Source organism: Rhincodon typus, chromosome 19 (assembly GCF_021869965.1).
Source record: "Rhincodon typus isolate 14 chromosome 19, sRhiTyp1.1, whole genome shotgun sequence".
Taxonomy (NCBI): Eukaryota; Metazoa; Chordata; class Chondrichthyes; order Orectolobiformes; family Rhincodontidae; genus Rhincodon; species Rhincodon typus.
In genome coordinates, this window is record NC_063350.1 from 28,337,612 (window position 1) to 28,362,429 (window position 24,818).

General features: G+C 40.3%; 1 protein-coding gene across 1 annotated transcript in view; it reads left to right on the plus strand.

Annotated features, from left to right (window-relative positions):
• Positions 1 to 24,818, plus strand: part of LOC109933384 (dnaJ homolog subfamily C member 5) — a 66,342-nt gene that overhangs the window by 23,645 nt on the left and 17,879 nt on the right. The window contains exons 3-4 of the mRNA XM_048608564.1: positions 19,794 to 19,906; positions 24,236 to 24,242. Coding sequence (XP_048464521.1) covers positions 19,794 to 19,906; positions 24,236 to 24,242 — 120 coding nt within the window. The remainder of the gene's footprint in view (positions 1 to 19,793; positions 19,907 to 24,235; positions 24,243 to 24,818) is intronic.

The window sequence follows — 24,818 nt, forward strand, 5'->3', positions numbered from 1 at the left end:
TGCGGCTGTACAGGACATGATTAGGTCATTTTTGGAATACTGCATTCAATTCTGGTTTCCCTGCTATAGGAAGGAGGTTGTGAAACTTGAAAGGGTGCAGAAAATATTTACAAGAATGTTGCTAGGGTTGGAGGGCTTGAGCTATAAGGTGAGGACAAATAGGCTGGGGCTATTTTCCCTGGAGCATCGGACGCTAAGGGGTGACCTTATAGAGGTTTGTCAGATCATGAGAGGCATGGAAAGGGTGAATAGCCAAGGTCTTTTCTCCAGGGTGGGGAGTCCAAAACTGGAGGACATAGATTTAAGGTGAGAGGGGAAAGATTTAAGAGGCCTAAGGGGCAACTTTTTCATGCAGAGGATGGTGCATGTATGGAATGAGCTGCCAGAGGAAGTGATGGTGGTTGGTACAATTACAATATTTTAAAAGGCATCTGGATGGGTATATGAATAGAAGGGTTTAGAGGGCTATGGGCCAAATACTGGCAAATGGGACTAGGTTAATTTAGAATATCTGATCAGCATGGATGAGTTGGACCGAAGGGTCTGTCTCCATGCTGTACAGCTCAGAGTCTATGACCCTATAACATCTCTTCAGACTAGGCACTTTACAACTTTCTGGACTCAGTATTGAGTTCAACACCCTCCCCAAACTGTAGCATTAAATGATGTCCCCTTCACACTTCAGTTCTGATGAGTCATCTAGTTTCAAATTGTTAGCATCTAGATTCGAAATGCTGCTTGACCCACTGTGATCTCCAGCATTTGTTGTTTTCAGACACCATTGCAATTTTGATAGTCTTGTAAAGGCCTTGTTAGCTAAAGGCTGGTTCTGGTCAATGCCAGCAAATGATTTGCTGAAAACCAGATTGCAATTAGATTTTGCATAATCTCCAACATTTATTTCTACAGCTATTTTTTGTGAAGTGATCTAGGGTTTAAATGAGGTCAATAACACGCCCAACGTAACTGGTGTCCATAAGTCATAGTATGTACCTCGTATACATTTGCCATGTTAGGTCAGTAGCTATAATTCAAAACTACACCATTAGCTGTGATTGAGTTGAGATATCCAGAATTTTTGGATGAGCAGTAAATAATGCAGTTATTTAAAAGAAATCCATTTCTTCTTTTCATGAGTTTTGTTATTCAAAACTATTTAATCTTATTGGTTTGTTTGAACGTTTTTTTTCCACCACCTCCCTCCCATATTTTATTTGGATATTTTAATCAACCAGTTCAGATGTGTCATGACATGCCATGGAGCAGGTGGGAGTTGAACCTGGGCCTTCTGACCCAGAGGTAGGGATGTGATCACAGCAGCATGACCCACTGTTCCACTTCTGTTTAAGATGAAGATAAAACCTTTGTGTTTTTAACAAGATATTCAAATAGAAACTACTTCAGAGCAGTATATTATTGCTGTTCCTCGTTTAGAAAATTGTGGTTGGGAAGTGCAAGGTACATATGGTGTACAGCTGCAGGAATAAACTAAGTTTTTTTTTATTAAATTGTTTTCATTAGTTACAAATACATTATAAGGTATTTCATAGGCATTGTTACTATACATCAAACCAGTGCACCTTGTGGCTTTGAAACAGTCTGTTCTTGTGCTTTTACAACTTGACAGACTCAAAACAACAATTAAATTGCACACTGTCACTCCTCACCTTGCAATATTGCACAGATTACATGTGGTGTATCTCCTTTTGTAAGGCTGGATTCTATTGCATGCAAATAAAAATGCAGTTTTCAAACTGACAAACTTCTAACTTGGTGAGAAGTACTGTTTTTTGGAATAAGATAAATTCATTTTTGCATAGCTCATTGGCTGGACAACTGGTTTGCGATGCTCTGCATTCACTTTCCGCATTGGCTAAAGTTACCCTGAAGTCCTTCCTCTTTGATGTCTCCCCTTGTCTGAGGTGTGGCAACCTTCAGGTTAAACTACCACCTGTTGTCTCTGAGGGATCGGCCCTTTGGTCTTCAGGGACTGTAGTTACTACAAGCTATCCAACATCTAATGATAATGTGAACCAATCTGTTACAACAAGATGCAGGGCTGGATGAACACAGCAGGCCAAGCAGCATCATAGGAGCAGAGAGGCTGACGTTTTGGGCCTAGACCCCCTTCATCATGCTGCTCGCATACCTTCTGGTTTGATTTTTAACCAGCCTGCCAAGATATCATTACTTTTTGTTTATTCAGTCATTGCTCAATTTGTATTAAGTGTTTAAAGACGCAAAAATATATTGACCACAGTAAAATCAAATGAGTCTCCATGTTGCAATCAATTCCTTGTGGAATGAGGGTTAAGGAAAGAACTCAAATTTAAAATCCATGAAAGACTTGTTTTTAATAGCAGTTTTGATCTATTCACTACAGAAGCTCACTGCTGAAGTTTATCAGAGGACAGTCAACACTATTAGAACACTTTATTGTTGCAAATCAGTATCTTCAAGAAAGGAAACAAGTGTAAAGTTCTGTCAAAAGTGCTAATGCACTACTGTTGGGACGACAACTCTACTGATAGCTGATCTTTTGTAAATGTTGGCCTTTGGCCAAAAATCCAAACCCATTACTCATTGCTGAAGTCCAATTTCTTAATTAAAATGCAGCTGTTCTGTTCCTTGTGTTAACGTCTGTGTAGGCAAGTTTGCCACCTCATCGGTGTGCACTGTGTTCCTGAGAATCTTACTGCGTAATGTGACAATATGGAATCAAGAAGAAACAGCATCTCAAGCAATCCAGTTGAAGTTTAATCATTTAGATTTCATAGTAGACCAATAATTGGGCAGCAGCTAGAGAGTTCAAGTTATGATAGAACATTTGAAATTGGAGGAAGCACTTGGCTTCAGCAGATGCCTAATAATAGATGCAGACGTGGAAAAATCTAGTGTGTGGCTGCATTTAAAGATTATTGCAAACTACATCAGTTAAAATTGCCAGAATGGACATTGTTTGCAGATTTATTTGAATCTTTGCCCTGAGAAAAGTGGAAAAAATTAAGTGCTGATTTTATCTGGTTTAATACGAAAGCAATGTCTGTCCACATGGAAGTTACTGATTCATAAATAGTGAATATTAATTTTTGGCTCTCTTTGCACGTGTTATGGAGACACAGTTGGTGGCAATGGTCTCTGACCTGTCAATTCTGTAGTCAGATGACGTTCTGCCATGAGCAGATAGCAAAGTGATCGGAAAGTGTACACTTTAAAACCTTTGAAAATATTAGTTGTGTATAAGTTGGCCCCTACTTTCAGCTGTAAGGTGTAGAGCTGGATGAACACAGCAGGCCAAGCAGCATCAGAGGAGCAGGAAGGCTGACGTTTTGGGCCTAGACCCTTCTTCAGAAATGGGGGAGGGGAACGGGGTTCTGAAATAAATAGGGACAGAGGGGGAGGTGGATAGAAGATGGATAGAGGAGAAGATAGGTGGAGAGGAGACAGACAGGTCAAAGCGGGGGGGGGAGCGGAATGGAGCCAGTAAAGGTGAGTGTAGGTGGGGAGGTAGGGAGGAGATAGGTCAGTCCAGGGAGGATGGACAGGTCAAGGGGGCAGGATGAGGTTAGTAAGTAGGAGATGGGGATGGGCCTTCCTGCTGCTTGGCCTGCTGTGTTCAATCCAGCTCTACACCTTGTTATCTCAGATTCTCCAGCATCTGCAGTTCCTACTATCTCCTACTTTCAGCTGGCAGTTTGGTCTCAGAACCCCTTGACAGGAGCGGGTATGGTATATTTCAACATTACCTGAATATTAGTAAGGGAACTGCAAACATTGGGGAGAAGATGAGAAGTGCAAACATGACATTGGCTAAGTCCTTATAAACTGTTGTGGTTTTGTATGCATTGCCTTCAAGCAATTAGCCAATCATTTGATCAAGATTTTGTTTCTAGCTAATATTATGAGGCAGTTCGCATAAATATTTCTTCAAATACAATAGTGCACACTTAAGACTGTGTTTTAACAAATGGTATCCTCTGTGTTGCTAATCTTTACCACAATATTCTTTGGTGGGCCTAAGTCCTCCATGTTTTCAGCATGTAATCAGTAAGAAATGGAGCTGCATCACTTCAATAAAAGTTTAAACTAAACTGGCACATAAGTGCGAGTGCTCAGTATCTGCATTTAGCAGCTAATTATCTACTTTTATACCAGTATAATTGTTTTGTGAAAAGAGGCCAATGTTGACACATTTGAAATTCAATTTCATCTTGACTATTACATTTAATTGTCTTCAAAATTATTTGAAAACTAACCAAAGGAATCATTCAGCTTAGTTTCCTGTGAAGGAGTGTTTCAAGGATACAAACCATGGTATTATTTATTGCAAGCTGGTGAAGATTTTGTCGCTGTATTCTGTAACAGTATAGTTCCGTGCAGTGTATGGATGTTTGGAATCCAGTGGGCAGAAAAAGAACCTCCCCTCTCCAGCCCTGCCCCATGCAATTAATGCATCACATTCCTTTCCAACATCCACTCCAATTCTGTTTTGTGCGTAATCTTTTTGTTTTAAACAGATGGTAGCGTTGCTCTTTGCACGGCTGAGCATATGTGGTATCTTAAAGAGAACACCTTATGAACACCTTGGCCAGTATCATCCAGGTTACTTGCATAGTCACCCAAAACCATGTGATCTCCAAACAGGAGTGGGAATGCAAGGTGAGTTAGTGGAATAAACCTGAAAAATCCTCCTTGACTTTTAACAGATTGAAACCATTCCAGGAAATCGCATTGCTCCTGATTTATTACTCTTTTTAGTACCATCTCTTCTTTTAAAAGGTGATCTCTGCACCAGCCACATACAGGTCTAGCTGTGATTTTAAAGGATTCAAAGAATCCATGTTTATTATGATTGCCAGCCTATTCTAGTGGTCCACTATTCTCTGGGAATGGGGCTAACTCTTGACATTTTAGCACCAAGCCTTGAACAACTTGCCTGTAAGCCCCCCCTCCCCCCCCCCCCCCCCCCCCCCAAACCGATGTAGGATCCTACTTTTTTTTTTGCTTGATAATTAATGTCAAACCTATATGAGAGATCAAAACTGCACAGTATTGAGATCTAACCAAGGTTTTAATTTGGTGAAACATGCCATTGTACTAGTTTCTCTTATCCAGTCTGCAGATATTTTTCTCCTCTGAATAATCCTCAGTACTACCATTAATTGGAGACAAAAAAAAACTGTAGATGCTGGAATCCAAGGTAGACAAACAGGAGGCTAGAAGCAGAGCAGGCCAGGCAGCATCTGGAGGAAAGAAGGTGATGCTGTCTGGCTTGCTGTGTTCTTCCAGCCTCCTGTTTGACTACTGTTAATTAACCTTTTAATAGAATGCCCTTCAGTTCTTTTGTAATGCTTCTTGTAAAATGCCAAATGCTGTGTACAGTGAGGTAACTAAATAATTGAAAAGCTAAGCAGCAGTTAACAATATTTTTGTATTTGCAATCGCTTGATTTGACTACATGTGCTACTAATATTTGTACAGAAATGTGTCAACCTCCTTTCTTGTGTGAAATATATTTTGAAGCAGGAAACATTGCTTTGACACACCCTGTGATGGATAAATAGATAAGATTAATTATTGATGCATATTTTTCACCAACCCATTCAATGGAAATAAGAAACTGGGACAATGGAAGTGTGCTGCCAAATTGCTATCGCATTCTACACAATTGCACAATTTGGTCCCGTTGGAGTTCCCATGCTTTTTTTATTTCTAGTATTTTTGGTTTGAACCAAGTTTAAGCTATTGAAATAAATATCTCCATTTTAGCTTGTAGTATCCTTAACCCAGATGAATCTTGTGTTCTACATCGAATTCTGGGTGGATGTCAGCAACAGCTGAAACTGTATAATTCAACACCAAATCAAAAATTGGAGCCAAATAGACAACAAAGATTGGTGGTAGGAAACGTTTAAGTGTAATAAAATGTGCCACCCACATTGGGCTCCTGGCATATTGGGACAGAATAAAGGATGAATTGAACATGCCCCTAACAAGTAGCAGTCTGACCAATGAAATACTTGATTCTGAATTGTTCTATACTTGACTGTAGAGAAACATCCCCAGGTGTTTCTACCATTTTTCTCCTCTTGATTATTTTAGCCTTTGAACTTTCATTACTTTTGGGAGCAAATGCTGACTCCGCCATAAGGTTGCAAGTGTCAATCTTGAGCTCCAGATGAAGGCAAACGTTTTTGTTAATATCCCAGGACAATGAATCCAATTTTATTAACTACTTCCAAGTTTTAAAGTCATCCTTTCAGATTACATGAGTGATTTTCACAATTTGTTATTCCACGGGCGCGTATGATTATTTCATGGTTGATTTTCTGAAGTTGTTGATCATGGACACCTTTTCAGTTCACGGACTGAAGTCTGTGATTCTTGTAACTTATTTTACATTCTCTGAACTTCCAATGGTTGATTAATGGGAGGTTAGGCAGAGAGCTTTCAAATCGTCATGCTCTAACATCAACAGCAAACTCCTCCCAGAAAGCCCAGTGCTGAGCTCATCTATTGGAGCATACATGTCTCCCAGGTGGAACCAGTTCCCAGTGCTGACCATGTTCATGGCCAGCATCTGCTGTCCATTATCTGTTAAAACATACTGCTCTCCCCTGGTGGAGAAGCATCTGTAGAACCTCTTTTGATCAAGATCATGATTTCCTTACTGATTGCAAAATCTGTCTATCTCAACCTTGAATATGCTTGATGAGGCAGCCTCCGCAGAACTTTGTGTTAACGAATGCTAGATTGACATTTCTGTCTGAAGAAATCCTTCCTCATGAGTCTTAAACAGGTGACCTATTAGAATATCCTAGAAGGGAAAACCAACCTCTCCACCTGCTGTCAGTTGCCCTGAGAGTCAATAAGAACTTCTCTCATTCTTGTGAATTCCAATGAGTATAGGCCTAACCTACTCAACCTCCTCTCATAAGAAAATCCCTCCATATCTGAGATTTGAATATGAATTTTCCCTGGATTCCCTCCAATACCAGTACATCTTTCCTTGGATATGGGGCTAAAATCTTTTGTAGTATTCCACCTGTGGTCAAACTAGTGCTATGCATAGACTTTAGCATGACTTCCCTAATTTTGTACTCCATTGTCTTTTATTTTATAGCCAATCAATTTTATAAAAATGCCATGCTTGACAGCATTTTTCCAGTGCTACAATGGCTATTCTTGTACAGCTACCATGTTGTAGGTCGATTTTGGGGGGTAAGCCCTTAGAAAAAATAAACCAGCTGAATATAGTGGAGGGAAAGGGGAGAGAATGCAAAAAAAAATTATGCAGATTTCTAGACTCCAGCAAATGTTTTGTTCAATTTTCTGCCTTTGTTCTTAAGACTGTCTGGAAGCACTATTGTGCAAGGTAAGAATGGTGTGTAGTCTATCACTAGGTTTTATACATTAATCCAGTCACCCTGTCTCTGGACTGATCTATGTTTCAATATTTGTGGATTAAAATCCAAACATTCATAAACAGTATGTTCCTGCTTTTAGCCATTGAGTTTCCCTAATGATTTGGTGAGTGAAAACACCGTATGCTACTATTTGGAAGCATGCTAACAGGGAATGTTCTAAGTGTTATCCCTGGGCCATGTTAATAAATTTCAGCTCAAACAACAGTTACCTATGATGCTCAACAGCCAAGAGACCTTACAGAGAAAGATTGCTTAACCATTGGATCCACAGATTCTAAGTAGTTAGCGATGTAAAGACGAGTACAAAAGATCACATCAAAGATGGCTGGCACATTATTGTATTCAAGACCCAGTGTCATCAGGTTGTTATACAATAACAACTGACTGAATTTTGGAGACTGGTTATGCATATAATTTGATGTATAGTTTGTACATGGTTCAATTAATTGGTTACAAAAGGTAAAGTAACAGCAGCTGAAACTTCATGTTGCATATCCTTGAACAACCAATTGCATTAGGTACCAATGTTTTGACCATCATTGTCGTCATGCACTTTGATTTGCTCTTATAATTCACCTTGCCATTTGGTAGGAGTTCCTGTTGCCTACCGACCACTTTTAAGAGATTAAGTCCCCTCCATTGTGTAATAAACCGCTAATAACAAAGCGGCTTACGGGGTGATTGTAGTAGAGAAACGAGCAAAGTAATGGTCATTAAATTGACCCCAAGATGTTTCACCTAGTATTAAAGAATTGCAACAATCAATCATACTTGATTGATTTCATTGTTTGCTTGCTCCACACGATACCCCAGGGTTGCTGTTCCTGATTAACTAGGCAGTCTTGTTCATGAATTGAGAGTAAAACGAAGTTGACGTTTCAAGTTTGATGTTGCTGTTCTTCAGAACTGAGGATTTGATGTATTGCTTCACCGTTTGTGCTGTTCCTCTGTCCACAGGTGCTGCCAGACCTGTTGAGTTTCTCCAGCATTGATTTTAACTTCAGATTTTCAACATTCAGTGTATTTTTCCTTTTGATATTCATTAATGGACCTTAAATGTCAATGATGGGCTAAGACTCTGATTCTTCCCGTTAGACTCAAGTGAATCTGATTTGAGGCAGTTTGAAGTCCTAGCTAAACAAACGGGAACAATTTTTTTTGTCACTGGTAGTGCTAACAAATATGAAATATTCTACTGTCTAACATAGTGCAGAATGTTGACTTGTAATTTGCTTCTCTAAAAGTTTGAGGTGCTGTGATTTTTTGCTGTTGCTGACCAACCTGCTACCAGGAACGCACCTTTTTGTTTCTCCTTTCAGGTGTCTGCCCTCTCCTAGAACAGTTACTTCATAAAATGGGGTCGTTCCAACATTTCAACACTATTTACAATCCCAGACCACCTAATTTTTTTTATTGCAAGCAGATTTTATCTGCAAAAGTGCAAACTTTGATTAGTTGAGTTTTCACCAATCTTAAGCTTTTTTTCTTGCATTTTACTGAAGATGGAACATTTGGTAACAGTTGCTTCATTTGCTTGTGGTTAGTTTCCATGGTCTTCGAGGGCCTTGCTGGCAGGGGGACTGTCAAAGAGTTCAGTGACAATATAGGCCAAGGGTCTGTTTGTTGGCTTGAGTGTTGAATGTGAGAAACTGTTCCAGACAGTCAGCAGAAGTGACATCAGTACTGCTATCACTTTTTCCTCTGGTAAGGCCATTTTTTAAAAAAATATCTTTAGGGCCAACTCTTCTGAATATTCCTTATTGTACTAATTTTTTTTCACTGCTAAACATTTTTCCCCAGAATTTCATTTTGTTCTCCCCACTTGGAAACTGATTCACTTCCTGGAATAGGTGTTTCAGAATGAAATTGTTGAAAGGCTGCAAGAACTCGGGTGCTTAGTTCCCTGTTATTGTTCTCTTACAATCTTTGAAAGTCTCTAAATTAAGGCAGGAATCATCAAAAGATCAGGAATATTGAATTATTCATGAACACAACTCTTGTACAACAAGTCTCAAGTCTCACTGTATTTTAAGGTCAAAAATCACAAGGCAATTCAGAGTTTGCATATTAATGAATCGAAACCTGCATTTTCTTTCTAACTGATTAAGGATTTAGCAGGAGGGAGTCAGCCAGCCAATTCAGGGTTATTAATACATTTGCATTAGTTGTATAATTCTTTGATCTTTTTACTGAGAATTTCTGTGTCTTGATACTTCCTTTGTCATTACACCTGAGGTAGGGACAATGCTCCAAAAGCTTGTGTTCAAATAAACCTGTTGAAATATAACCTTGTGTTGTGTGATTTTTGACCTTGTTCAACCCGGTCCATCGCTAGCACCTCCACATCACACTATTTTACTATCTGCAGCCCTTTTAAAGGCCTAACCTTCCCACGCTGTTTCTGTCAGGATGATGTGTTCCATCAACAAGTATAGTGGCTACTTTACAGGCAGGATATTGGCAGCACACATCTGGAAAAGCAACTGACTTAATCTGTATATCAAGACTGGATTTGAACCCAAGCCTTCATGTGCTATCTGATCCCTTTCCTAAGCTTCATGAAGTGTCTATTGAGATCAATCCTGCCGATTTCCTCCAATTACCTGGATGGGTCTTTGCCAGTTATAATTTGTGCCTTAGATAAAGACAGGTTTTGGTAAATGCTGTAATAGTTATCAAAACTATATAAAGACACTTATTCACATAATTTGATGTTATTGATTATGCCCTCAGGAATGATTGAAAGAATAGCATCCATTTTCCTGACATTACTGTCTTCCTAAGTTACATCTGTTTGTTAGCTGAGGTGGAAAATGCAGTTTCATTTAATGTTTACCTAGCAATATGTGTTTTAAATGCTGGAAAAGGATATGGGTTTTCAACCTTTTGTTTTGTATCCTTAACTTGGGAAAATGTTCCTTTAAACTTAGACACCTTTTGTTGAACTGTTTGGAAATATCACTCCTGAAAATAAGAGGTGGGAGACAGTACTGGAAATTTTAAACTGATTATTGGAGGTTTTTTCGGAGGGATTAGGATAGGTGTGACAAGAGAATTTTAAGGATATCCATGGGTGATGCATGAAGAATTTTTGTTTATCTAAAATTGCCTGCAGGATCTTTTGCTTCTACAAAGAATTAGCATTATTCAATTTGAGGGGTGATGCATGACCTTGCTTTAACTAATAGATAGGATTCTGAACTTTAACCGAGAATGTGATCAACTGTCTGAACAGAGTCTCTAACAGTTAATCTCGTTACATACGGGTACATCATCATGGCGCTGCATGACTTCTGCTCCCAGAAGCCGCATAGCTAGAGAAAAATGCTTGCTCTTAAACTTTGCCAGCTTGTTGCATCATGTTTCAGTTTGGTCCTAATGGACTGCCATTGCAGGGTAAAGCAGGTTACATGATGACACTGCAAACAAATGAATAAGAAATATACAAGGAACCAATGTGTTCTGTGTAGACCTGAAGTTGTTTTTTTCCCAGCTGCTTTTCTAATAGGCCTATGCAAAAAGAAGTAAAATTTCAGGATATGCTGCCATTCCCCTGTGTCCAATATCCAAGCAACACTAAAAGCAAGTAGCAGCATTCTGAATGTTTGTGTTGCAGATCCACAGGCTTACCTGCAGTGTGACCAACGGCAGTGTGATGTCACAAATTGCAAGATGAAGCAACAATGATCAGTGATGAACCTAGACCACCTGAAGAGAATCCAAAAATGTACAGCTTCCATAGAGGATGTGAAAATGAATTTCTGTTTTCACAACTGTAAAAGATGAGAACATTTTACTTGAACATCACCAAAGAATGTCAATTAGTAAAACAGAGAATTGGAATGGTACCAAACGATGATGCACAGTGAATTCACGATAGCTTTCCTAGAAAAGTTTGCTGCAGACAAAGAAATTTGGTGAGCTGAAGGTCTTTGTGAAAACTCAGCAGTCTTTTTTTTTCCAAAACCAGCAACAAAAGGTAAGGCCTGCATTGAAGGAGCATTTCATGTTTGCCATCTTCTGACCAAACACAAGCCTTTCACAGATGGGAAGGTATTTTTTTTTTTGAAAGAAAAGCAGTAACTATGACTGTTTCCAAAGACTTTGAGCAAAGAAGAAATAATGACAATCCAAAGTATGTCACTTGATGCTTCCACAGTAATAAGACAAGTGGAAACTTTCTCTAAATACGTCAGCAACTACAGCAGGACCTGAAAGACTGAATGCTTCTCACTGCAGTTCAGTGAATCCATCCACATGACAGATACTGCCGAGTTGATTTTTGTTTGGTTTTTGTGCTTTTGTAAAGGACATAATTAGAGGATCCCTTCACCCTTTTTGCCCCTTAAGAGAACAAAGGATGAAGATATCAACTACAAATTCAGAAGGTAAATGGCTTGAGAAAAACATTCTGATCAAGAAATTGGTTTCCATCTGTGGTGTTTGGAAGCAGGTAGATCTTATTGGCAACAAGATCCTTGATTGGGGTTGCTAAGGTGGGTCAATCAGGAAGTCCTGGCTGACCAATATTAACAAGGGGGGAGAAAAATATAACCGGGGATTTAGAATCTCCTCTGTTCAAGGGACTGACACCGAGCTGGCTGGCCTCAGCCAGTGTACTGTGCATAAGTAAATAAGTGTGACTTGGTGACAGGATATCAGCCTCTGTGCAGTTACTTCAGTGGTGTTGGGAGAAAACAGTATGTGGGGTAATCATTTCTGGCACTCTGCCTTTATTTGGGAAGCTTGACGAGTTTGATCCTGCAGTGAAGACTGGGCCCAGTATGCGTAAAGAATGCAACATATTTTCCTGGGCAAATGACGTTGGGGCAGATGAAAAACGAGTAATCCTTCTGACTTCTGCAGCATTTTCAGTTATAACTGGCCTAACTTTCCCACAAGCACCAGACACAAACCTTCCAAGAGCTGATTGAGTTGGTTAAGGAATATTACTGCCCCAAACCACCACTAGTTCTGAGATACTGTCAGTTTTATTCAGCTGTTAGAGAACCAGGGGAATCCATATTGGGATTCTTGACGAGCTTGAGACGACTGGCAGAGGCACGTGATTTTGGGTTAACCCTGAACAAGATGTTGAGACAGTCATGGGGTATTAATGACATAACCATGCAGAAGCGCAACTGGATTTCAAACAGGCACTGCAACTGGCTTTGTCATTAGAAATTGCAGCAAGTGGAGCATAGGAGCTACAGGGCCGTCCCAATGGAAGTGACACCCTCGCCTGTCCGATTGGAGCTTGGGGAAAACCACTTGAGAATAGGCGATCGCAGAGCCTCACACAGGGCATATCCCACAACAAAGACCAGCCTCTGCCGAGTGGCTTAAAAAGCTCTTCAGGATCTGGGCCAGCAAGGCATTGTAGTTGCTGCTGGTATGCAGACTCGAGTCAGCATGGGAGGCCTACAAGGCCTGACTTGAATTTAAAAACTTATGTTCGTACCCAGGAGAGTACACACCCTGGAAAGTCTCCCTATGTGAGTTGGAACAATTAAGTTGATTAGCGACATCCAAACCGGAACCAATTAAAATTAATGTTTGGTTAAATGGTCACCCAGTTCCCATCGGGGTCAATACCAGTGCAGCTGTATCTATGATTGCAGAATCCGTCTTTAATGAGATTCTCTTGGGACTCCAACCCTTAAGACCTTAGCCAAACTGAGAACATACACCGGGGAACTGTTGCAAATTGAGAGTATAAACTTTGGTTCTGGTCTCCTATGAGAAGCAGTTGGTGCTGTTACCACCGATTTTGGTAGCAAGAAGCTCAGGCCCTAGCCTCTTGGAGCGGAATTGGTTGAAAAAGATTCACCTAGATTAAGTCAACATTTTCAACTAGAAAACAGCTGCCTCTGAAGTCCTAATGTAATACCCAGGAAATATTTCAGGAAGGGCTTGGGGCTATCAAAGGGCGCAAAGCCAGTTTACATGTTGACCAGGAAACAATTCTGCGATTTGTGCAATGCACAATTAGTGCCATTTGCCTTACAGACAAACATAGAGGCAGAAATCAGGAGGCTGGAGAGCAAAGGAATCATCAAACTAATGCTGTTTGCACAATGGGCAGATCTGGTCATACCGATTGTGAAGCCTGACGGCTCAGTTCGCCCTTGTGGGGATTTTAAGCAAATGGTAAAGCACTTCTCAGCTGGATAAATACCCGATCACTCGGCGGACTTGTATGCAAAGTTGGCAGGGGGGCTGTCATTTATGGCTCATGTCTAGCTTCATGCTTATCTGCAATTTTGACTAAATGAAGAGTCTCAGAAGTATGGTACAATTAATACCCATAGGGATTTATATCAATATACAAGACTGCCATTTGGGGTATCATCAGCTTGTGCCCTTTTCCAGCAGCCTTTTGCAAACATTTTACAAAGGCCATTTATCTGGATGACGTACCAATATTGGGGAAGACCAATAAAGAGCCGTTGGAGAACTTGAACATAGTGCTTAAATATTCTAAAGGCGTACACCCGTTGGAGAGAAAGTGAGGGAGATCAAAGGAACCCCGGCTCCATCATCTGTACCGGAGCAATGGACTTTCCTTAGGTTAGTGAATTATTACGGAAAACTTATGTAACCTGGCCTCCATCTTGGCACCCTTACACCTGCTATCGAGAAAGAGTAAGCCTTGAAATTGGTTGTATAGTCAAGAAGTAGCCTTTAGGGAAGTGAAAAAGCAGTTATCATCATCTTAAGATGTTGGCCCACTATGATGCAAAGTGAGAAGTGGTGCGATGCTTCCCCGTATGGTATTGGGATAGTGCTGGCTGCCAGGTGGCCCAACGGAGAGGAACTCCCAATGGGATATGCTTCCCGGACTTTGCCAAGTATGTCCAGATGGAGAAGGAAGGTTTGGTAGTCATCTTTTGGTGTGAGGAAGTTCTACCCGTACCTTTTTACAGATAGGAATTTGTCACTTTAACAGATCACAAACCCCTGCTAGGCCTACTGAAGGAAGACAAGATGGTGCTGCCCATAGCTTTCAGGAGAATTCAGCGTTGAGCCCTTATTCTCAGCGCATGCAAGTAAAAGTTAGAACGCTGTCCAGGAAGCCAAGTGGCTAACACGGATGCCTTGAGCTGCTTCTCACTGGTGGTGATTCTCCTGGAAGATCCATTTTGGCTTTAAACTTCCTGGATGCCCTTCCAGTCACCACTAATAATATCTGACTATGGACAAAACCGATCCCATCCTAGCAAAACTAAAACAGCTGGTGGTAATGGGGGAGACAGAAGGGTTACCGCAACCAGGATTGAAACCTTTCTGGACCTGGTGAGATTGGATCACTGTAGGGGACAGCATACTACTTTTGGGAAGCAAGAGTGGTTGCCTTGAGTAAAGGTCACCACCAGATGCTCGTTGAACTCCACCAGAGTCATCCAGCAGTTTCCAAGATGAAGATACTGGCAAGAAGCGATGTCTGGTGGCCGGGGTTGGATGCTGACATTGCTGTGTTGGTGGGGAGGTGCAAGAGTCCAAAAAGGACAAAAGGTGCCACCAGCAGCACCTCCATGTTCATGGGTGTGGCTGGGTAAACCTTGGACTTGGTTGCGTGTTGACTATGTCGATCCTTTTATGGGCTCAATGTTCCTGGCCATTTGAATGGGCATCCACAAAGTGGTTGAACATGCATAAAGTTCATTTGGCAAACTCCGGGATGACTATTTGAGAAGCTGCAAGCATTGTTCACGATACATGGACACCCACAAGTATTGGTCACGGACAATGGGGCGTCATTTACCAGTAGGAAATTTGAGTATTTCCGAAAATTGAATGGCATTCAGCACATAAGGACAGCTTCACACCATCCATTGTCCAATGGTCTAGCGGAAAGAGTAGTCCAAACATTGAAGTCAGGCTATAGTGTCACTTGATACCAGACTGTCCCAGTTGCTGTTCGATTTATAGGACCACCCTGCACGCAACAACAAGGATGGCTCCAGCGGAGTTGCTGATGGGGAGAAGACTCTGCACCAAGTTTAAACCTAATAGTTCCAGACCTGGTTGGGTTGGAGGTGTGAAACAGCAGCAGGAGCACCAGTGTTGGCCACGTGCCGCCTCGAAGCGAGAGAGACGGTTTAATTCGGGGGACAAAGTTTAGTGCTGTAACTGTGGGAATGGCCCAGTATGGGTATGAGGTGAGGTTGACGTGAGGACAGGTCCCGTGGCTTAAAGTTTGGGTAGGTGAGACAGACCTGAAAGTGTTGCCTTGCAAATTGGGCTGGAACGAAACATACCTGGCCCCATGGAACAGCCAGAAGGCCTGTCAGAAACCATAGGTTCTCCCTGGTGCCTAGTGCTGAGGAACACTCAGCATCCAATATGGATGCAGCCTCCATACTGCTTCTGCTAGAAGAAGAGGAGGAAACTCTCCCAAGACACTCCAGGCGCAAGTGATGGGCTACAGTCTGGTACATGTCACTTATTAGAATCTGAGTCAGAGGAACTGGATCTGGAGTGAAAACGTCGCAGGAAAAGCTACGAGAAAGACCAGACCTACATCCCGGGACTTGGAGGGGGAGGGATATAATGATTGGAATGAAGTGCATCTTCTGGTCAAGAAGAACATTGGGGTTGTTAACCTGGGCCAATCAATCAGGAACCCCTGGCTGACCAATATAAACAGGGCATTTAGAATCTCCTCTGTTTGGGGGACTGACTCTGAGCTGGCTGGCCGCAGCCAGTGTATTGTTCACAAGTAAATAAAGGGTGATTTGATGATGGGATACCAGCCTCTGTGTAATTATTTCACCATCACAACTGTTGATGAGCCAGCTCTACTTCGTGCAAATGTGGAGTTTGTTGTATTTTGCAGAAAAGGTCCTGCTTTCCTGCCTCTTTATGAATTACCACTGTATAAATCTGCCAGCAAGCAACAGTGAGTAAGGTTATGAACTTTTTCATGCAATGAAAGTTGCTGTTAAGGTTACAAGTTCGACTTGAACAAGAGCCCTTCAGCTCCCCTGTTTAAGGCCTTGCGTGTTAAACTCAACGTGAGCTGCAGTGAATTAACCTTCCATGCTAAGGTAGTAAAGTTGATCAAAGGTCCCACAAATATTTTTAGATATGCCTGAAGTCGTAAATTTTCTTAAGTCAAGGAACAATGTGTGGTGCTCATTTTCGGGTTCACTACGTACATAATGTCAAAACTGAACAAGCTGTGAAGTGCAGGATAAGGATAGAGACTAGGGTGGAGAAAAATGGTTCCATGCAGAAGACCTCTGCACACCCGAGGAATTTGGAGGACTTCAACAGGCAATTTCAGGACTTAGAAGTGATGGAACATCACTAAAGCATTAGTGGATGGTATGTTGGCACCCCCATCCACAACCTGGGCTACCTTTTGCTCATCTGATTTTTCTAGTCTACATATTCTGCAGACCAAAATTTCCCCCATGATTTACTACTATGCCTTTTTCCAAGAATCTCGCAATATTATCTTCCTTGATACTCCATTCTGCTCTGTGGTTACATTTTAGGGGGCCTATACAACATTTCTCCAAGTGATTTCTTTCCATTTATCATTTTTCATGTCTATCCAAACTACTTCGTCATTCTGATTTCCTGAACTTTGGTCTTGTTCATTCTCTGGTCAATCTTTACTTTCAGGATGAAGAGACTGGAAATTGTGATTTATGCCATTGAATATCAAAGGGAAACTATTAGATTCTCTTTGGAATATTCATTGCCTGCCACTTAAGTAACTTTTAGCATTTGTGCTATCCATTAGTTCAAGCTTGGATGTTGCCTGGGTCTTGCTGCACAGGAGTACAGGCACTACTTTAATACTTGGAAAGTTATGAATGATACAGAACAATGTCTGATGGAGGGAAGGTGATTGAGGCAGTTAAAGTTAATTGGGCCTGGAACACTACATTGAGAAACTTCTGCAGTGATACCCTGAGACGGAAATTATTGGTCCCCAACAAGCATGACCATCATCTTTGTGCAAGATATGATTACAACGAGAAGAGTGTTTCGCCCTGATTCCCATTAACTCCAGTTTTTCTAGGTTCTTGATGACATACTCAGTCAAATGCTATCTTGATCCCAAAGGCAGTCATTCTTACCTCTTTTTTCCTAAGGAGTTTACTACTTGTCCATGCCTGGGCCAATGTTGTAATGAAGTCAGGTGCCAAATGGTCTGGTGGCACCCAACCGATATGTCAGTGAGTATGTTCCTTGGAACATGAATGCAGGAATAGGCCATTCAGCCCCTCAGCCCTGCTCTACCACTCTAGATCAGGGTTGATCATCTACTTCCAAGCCAAATTTCCCCATAAGCAATGAGTAGGAATAAATGTCATTCTCGGTTGGCAGGCTGCTACAAGTGAGGTACTATTGAATCAGGGCTTCGTATCCCAACTTTTAACAATCCATACCTATAGTTTGGATCTGGGGCCAGTTGTAATTTTTCCAAGTTTGTGAAAGATACAAAACTTGATGGAAATGAGAGGAAACAGAGGTTCCAAGGGGATTTAGAGTGGCTGAGTGAGTGAACAAGAGCACAGTAAATGGAAAATAAATGTGGGTAACTGAGACCATCCACTTTGAGAGGAACAACAAGATTGAAGAGCATTTCTTAAATGATGAGAGATTGGAAATTGTATTTGTCCAAAGAGACCTTGGTATTCTTGTTCATACGTCACTGATAGTTTGTATACAGATGCAGCAAACAATTCAGAAGGCAGCACCACATATTTAGAAATTGCTTTTGATTCTGAAGTTCAAATCATTGTAAATTTCGTGCAGCATTGATACTGCCATGGATCCTTCTGAAATTTCCCTTCTATCACTCAGAATGACTATCCTTTTTATTCACTTGCGTTTTCTATCTGAGTCAAGCCAGCTACCAGTTTATTCTGTTATTTGCTCAACCGTGCATTGACTGACAGTATTCATTGGACTATTATGGAGCACATCAGTTGAAGGCCTTTTGAAAATTCAGGTAGATTTTACAAAATGCATTACCATTGTCTCTGTTATCTTGTCAAAAATTGACTCAGTTGGTCAAAGATTTTTTTTCCATTTGAAATCCTTGCCAAGTATTCTTTATTATGTTTCATACTGCACCCTTGTCAATTACTGGCATTTGTTAATCACTTTTTAATACTTCAGATTTTATTGTTATATTGTTTCTTGTCAGCATAATGTGTGTCTTTCATATTTCTGGCTTTTTGTCTTTTAACTTACTGAATTTCAAGAGTATTACTGGCAGGCAGCAATATGGACGAGTACTTTCTGGTAATGATGACTTGCCTATAAATCCATCAGGAGACTACTTGTGATGACAAATATTAAATCAGGATTGTTTCTACTCGTGGCGAAAGCTATGCTGTAACAACTTAAATGTCTGCCTTCTGGTATTTAATGTGAGCACACTGTTTTCATTAGTGGTAAATAACCATGTTTGTCTTTTCTAAGAAGTGTGTTAAAAATCTGAATCACTTTTGGTAAAACGTAAAAGATGGACATGATGGGCGGGGGCAAAATGTTGAATATTTAACCATGACAGTAATCTAAAACTCATGAAATCAAAATCTAGTTTAAAATGTCAACACTGGAAGTGTAACTTTTTTAAAAGGCTATTGTAAATGTGCAGCCAAGATGAATAAATGCATATGTTTACTGTGTGTCATGTATTGGCTGCAATACGGTAAAGTTAACAAAGGGGCACTGTGTGGTGTTGGTATCTTCAATCTGCATCTGCCCATAAAATTTGCAGATCAGATGTAGTGAAATCCACTTCTGTACAGTTTTACAGATGGGTGTACGGAGGTCTTTGTCTCAATTTGATAGATGTTTACAAATTTTCAGTTTTTTTTTCTGGACAAGTAGCAAAAATTCAAATGTAATTTGAACCTCCTTGCACATTGAAATATAAGAAGTTGTGTAATGCAATGATGTAGAATATAGCTTGTGAAATACATTGTAAAAACTAACATCTGTACGTAATGTAACAATCCATTGTAATTACTGTAGCATGTGAGAAATTATAGTTTCAGTCATCACATGTATTCAGCAAATTTAATTAATTTAAATGTAATGCATTTCACCATAACTTACAGCTTTGGAGGTTTCGAAGTTACAACTGACATCCATGTTAAACAGTAGAGGATGCAGTTTTTAATCAGTCAGCACAGATACAATGCACTGGAAAAATTTAGGTCAATTTTCTCTAAATTTGTTTCTTTCACATATTAATAATTTCTAAAATAGTGCTACTGTAACATATTTCCAGTGGTTAAGTCGTCATTTGCTTTGAAATGCCATTTGAACTAAATCTATGTTCGCTGAGAAACGTCTGTTTGTGTTTTCTCATTATCTTTTTACTTCTCTTAGTGTAAAATGGCTGACCAAAGGCAGCGCTCATTGTCCACCTCAGGGGAAACACTATACGTTGTTCTGGGACTTGAGAAAAATGCTACGCCAGAGGACATTAAGAAATCGTACAGGTAAAGCATTTTAAATAATGTGATTTCTACACCTCGTGTCCAGTATTTATTTGCCATGTTGCCTTTCAGAGCTATCACACCTGAAAGTGTGGCCTGTGAAATAAATAATTGTCAGGTTATTGCACCACCAATAATAAAAATAAATCGGGTAAAATGAGAAATCAGAAATGTGAACAAGTCAAGTAGTTTAATTTCATAATGATCTTAATGGAAATAGTAAGATCAAACTGAGAAAGCAAGGTGCTTTTTGCTTGTCTCTTTAAGGTAATTAGTAATTGGAAAGTAGCTAAACCAGCAGTTAAATGTGTGAAAAATCATTATCGGGAGCTAAAGAGTCCTTAGAATAAAGTTCAGAATGAAATACTGCTTTTCACACAAATTGGAGAATTTCTCCAGTGAAGGTTGTTTTTGCGTTCGAAGCCTGAGACTTGATTCTAAAGTATTTGTCTGTAGTTGAATTTTTGGAAACTGCCTTTTTTTCACTCCATGTAATTATCAACATGGTTGAGAAGAAAACAAGCCAATCATTTTCATAATGGCTGCTTTGAAAATTCTGACTAACTGCACCTCCTAGTTTGCATCAAACTGATCCAACCTCAACATCTGTGCTCTTTTTAAATTCTTGATTGACTGTGGTGCTCCCCTTAACAGTGTGTTCTTTCCCTTTCCATACGCTTTGTTAGTCATTCCTGTACTGCAACTGTTGTTCCTCACACACTTAGAAAGAGAATGCAAATAAGGAAAGGTGACTTCTATTTGTTTTCAATTCAACTTTCAACTTCTGCGCTTGAAGATGGAAACAATGATGTAAAAGGAGTTTGATTGTGAGAAATGAGCTGATTTCTTTATGGCAAAAGAACGATATCATGACTAGTCACCTATATTGTAGGATGATAACAGGTCCTTTTTGTGATGGTCACTGTAATTTAGATGATGTAATGTCATATCACAGAATAACTTATACCATGTAAAATAGTGTTTTTCGACAACAATGTAGCATTCTTTAGTCAGAGTTTTACAGTATGGAAAGAGACCCTTCAGCCCCATCTCATCCTGATGGGTCATCAAGCACCTACCTATTCTAGTCCCATTTTCCAGCACTTGGCCTGTAGCTATATATGCTGTGGTAGTTCAAGTGATCCATCTAAAGACTAAAATATTGTGATCATTCCTGCCTCTACTACCCTTTTTAAGGGAGTGGGTTCTATATAGCTACCATCCTCCAAATTTAAAAGAAACTTCCTATATCCTCTGTCAACTTCCTCCTCTTGATCCTAAAACTGTGCCCTCTGGTAATTGATCCCTCTCCTAAGAGGAAAAGCTGTTTCCTATCTCTGCCCCTAATAATTGTGTACACCTCAATCAGGTCACCTCTCTGCCACAAGGAGCACAATCCCAGGCTATCTAATCTCTCTCTTAATAGCTGGAATGCTGTAGCTGAGGCAACACCCTGATAAATCTCCTTTGCACGCTGTCTTGTATGAAGACATTCCTGTAATGTAATGACCAGAACTGTACACATTACAACTATGGCCTTGCTAACGTCTCCATCATAACTTCCCTGCTCCAGTATTCAATGCCTGGACTACTAAAGACAGATACCCCATATGCCATCTTATCCGTCTATTTTGTTGCCTTCAAAGAACTGCGGACATGCGCACCAAGATTTCTCTGATCCTCTCTACTTCCTATGGTCTTGCCATTTATAATGTACTCCCTTTCCTTGTTAGTCCTCCCAAAATGCATCACCTCACATTTTTGAGGATTAAATTCCATTTGCCATGTTCTACCCATCTGACCAACCTGTGTCTGTATTGTCCTTTTCGGCCTGAGACTATTCTCCTCACTATTTATCACACCACGAGTTTTTGTGTCACCTGCAAACTGACTGATTTAAAACTCCTGCATTCATGCCTAGATCATTAGTGGGCACTTCAACAGCAAGGAACACGACACTGAACTCCATGGTACGCCACTGAAACAGGCACACGGTCTCTCAAACAATCTCGGCCTCTTCCTTCTACCACTAAACCAATTTTGGATCCAATTTCCCAAATTACCTTGGATCCTGTTGCTGCTTACTTTCTTGATCAGTATCCTGTGTGAGACCTTGTCAAAAGCCTTACCGACGTCCAGGTAGACTATGTCCATTGTATTACCGTCATGCACACATACAGCTAGCCACTTTCTCAAAAAAAATTCTCAATCAAACCTATCAGACATTTAGGTCCTTCACTGGGACCCACTTTCCCTGTTATCCGCTTGTCCCTAATATTTATAAAATGCCTTTGGATTTTCCTTTAGCTTTTACTCGTCAGTGTTTTTCATGGTTTCCCCCCCCACCCCACCTTCTCTTTCCAGCTTCCTTTTCCATCTTTTATGCTCACATATCCAGTGGAGTCCATTCTGAATGCTCACAGCCTGTCTGTCCACTTACTACATGTCAGGATCTCCTCTCCTCCAGTTATTTTCTCCCAGTATTTAAACATTCCTGGGCCAGTCAGCCAACGATAAAATCACTTTTTCCCCTCTCTTCTGCAGCATCCACCATTTATCTACTACTTCTCTTTTTAGTCCAGAAAATTTCCCAACATGTACCTGTGCATCTTGACCTCTTAAAAACAATTTGAAGTAAACAATATAGTATTGAACTTTAAAGTTAATTTGTAGTAACTAATTTTAGTGATTTATTTATTGTTGGGGGTGGGGAGTGTGGTTTCAGTGATAGAGTGCAACTGCTGGATAGCACATTAGTGCTTAGTAAAATTCAGAATAAAGATGGTCATCATTTAGTGGCAACTTTGGGATAGGAATGGAGAATGTCACTGTCACTTTACCAGATCAAATAATTTGGAGCAGCAGTCCTGATTTTATTTGTGGTACTGTTAAGACTCCAGCTGCTTGCAATACTAGACAAGAAACTTAACTTGATAAAGTAGTATAAGTTCTTTATTTTTGTAGCTCGGTTACTGTGATTGATTGTTAGTCACTGAACATAAACCCACGAGGATGTCAATGTGTATATAACAAATGAAAACAAGTATATTGTACATAAGAAAAATGAATCAAATCTACATAAAGCACTTTGGAAAGATCTTGTCATAACCGGCAAATGCAACCATTTTCCCAACAATACCCTTTACAGCCACTAAACCCAAATTTGAGGTATTGCTCCTATCTTCATTTCAAAATTTCTTACTCAACTGGTGAGGTCAGAAGTCTTTCCTATCGGTGACTTTCTGCACATTCTCAAAGTGATTCTGTGAGTCTTCCTCCAACGGGTGCAAACACTAACTTTTCTTACTTAATTCCAAAAACATTAAGTACTGTTCAAGCAGCTTAAGGCTTCTTTCCAGCTCTGGCCTAGAGATTGCCAGATCTAGAACTAAAACAAAAATAGAAATTGCTAGAGAAACTCAGCAGGTCTGGCAGCATCTGTGGAGAGAAAACAGCCAATGTTTTGGTCCACTGTCTCTTCTTCAGAACTAGTAAACAGAGTTCTAACGAACAGTTGCTGGACCGAAGCATTGACTCTCCATTCTCTCCATCAATGCTGCCTGAGTTTGTCCAGCAATTTCTTGTGTTTCAAATTTGCAGCGTCTTGCAGTTCTTTTTGATTTTATTGTCAGAAGTAAACTGGCCTTCTGTTGGGTTTGAAACTGTTCTGAATTGAAACAGAACTTGCTTTTGGCTTTGCGTCTGTGTTTTAACACAGTGCACCCCCCACCAGCCCAGAAGTATATATTGTCTAACAGAAGTATGATGATGACTACATTAATTCCCAGAATGGGCAGATCAGCCTGTGAGGAACAGTTTTAATAGACTGGGTCTATGGTCTCTTTTCTATTTAGGAAAATCAGAGGTGGTCTAATTGAAATATATGCAATCCTTATTAGAATGCAAATGACCAATGTTGAGAAAATGCATCCTGTGGCTGGGAACCTGGGACACCAGTTCATGGTCTCAAAATAAGGGGTCAGTTGATAAAAACTGAAATGAGATTTTATTGTCAAATGGATTGTGAATTTTAGGAATTCTCTGTTCCAGAGAACTTTGCATGCCTGTTGAGTATATTCAATTCGTGTCAATGATAAGGTGCTAATAGAATTGGGGATTATGGGGACAAGTGCAGGAAGATGGAACTGAGGCAAGGGGTCAACCATTATCTTGGTGACTGGAGCAAGCTCAACTCTGGCTCTTGTTTCTTGATGTGGTTTAAATACTGTTACTACAAAACAAAACACTAGGGGGTGCAATTTATTCACGAAATGCTATCAGTATACAGTAGAGATGTTTAACAGTTAACATGCTTGTCTTTTTGAATTGTAGTCATACAGTATGGAAACAGACCCTTCGGTCCAATCAGTCCATGCCGACCATAACCCAAACTAAACTAGTACCCACCTTCCTGCACTTGTTGCAACTGTTCCATATCAACCGCTTCCTGTGGAAGTTCATTTCAGACACAAACCACTGTAACGCAAAAAAAGTTGCCCCTCATGTCTTTTTTAAATCTTTCTCCTCTCATCTTTAAAAATAAGCCCCCTAGTCTTGAAGTACCCCATCCTGTGGAAGAGACACCTGCCATTCACCTTATTTATGTCCCTCATGATTTTATAAACCTCTTGAGTGGGGGGAGAGAAATCCCATCCTATCCAGCCTCTGCTTATAACTCAAACCTTCCATTGCCGGCAACATTCTGGTAATTTTTTTTTTCTGAACCTTCTTTAGCTTAATATCCTTCCAATAACAGGGTGACAAGAACTGGGCACAGTACTCCAGAAGAGGCCTAGCATGACATCCCAATTCCTGTAAGTCCTGTCCTCGTTTGTTTTACCAAAATACAACACCTCACTTTGATCAAATTAAGATCTATTGCCACTCCTCAGTCCATTGACCCAATTAATCAGTG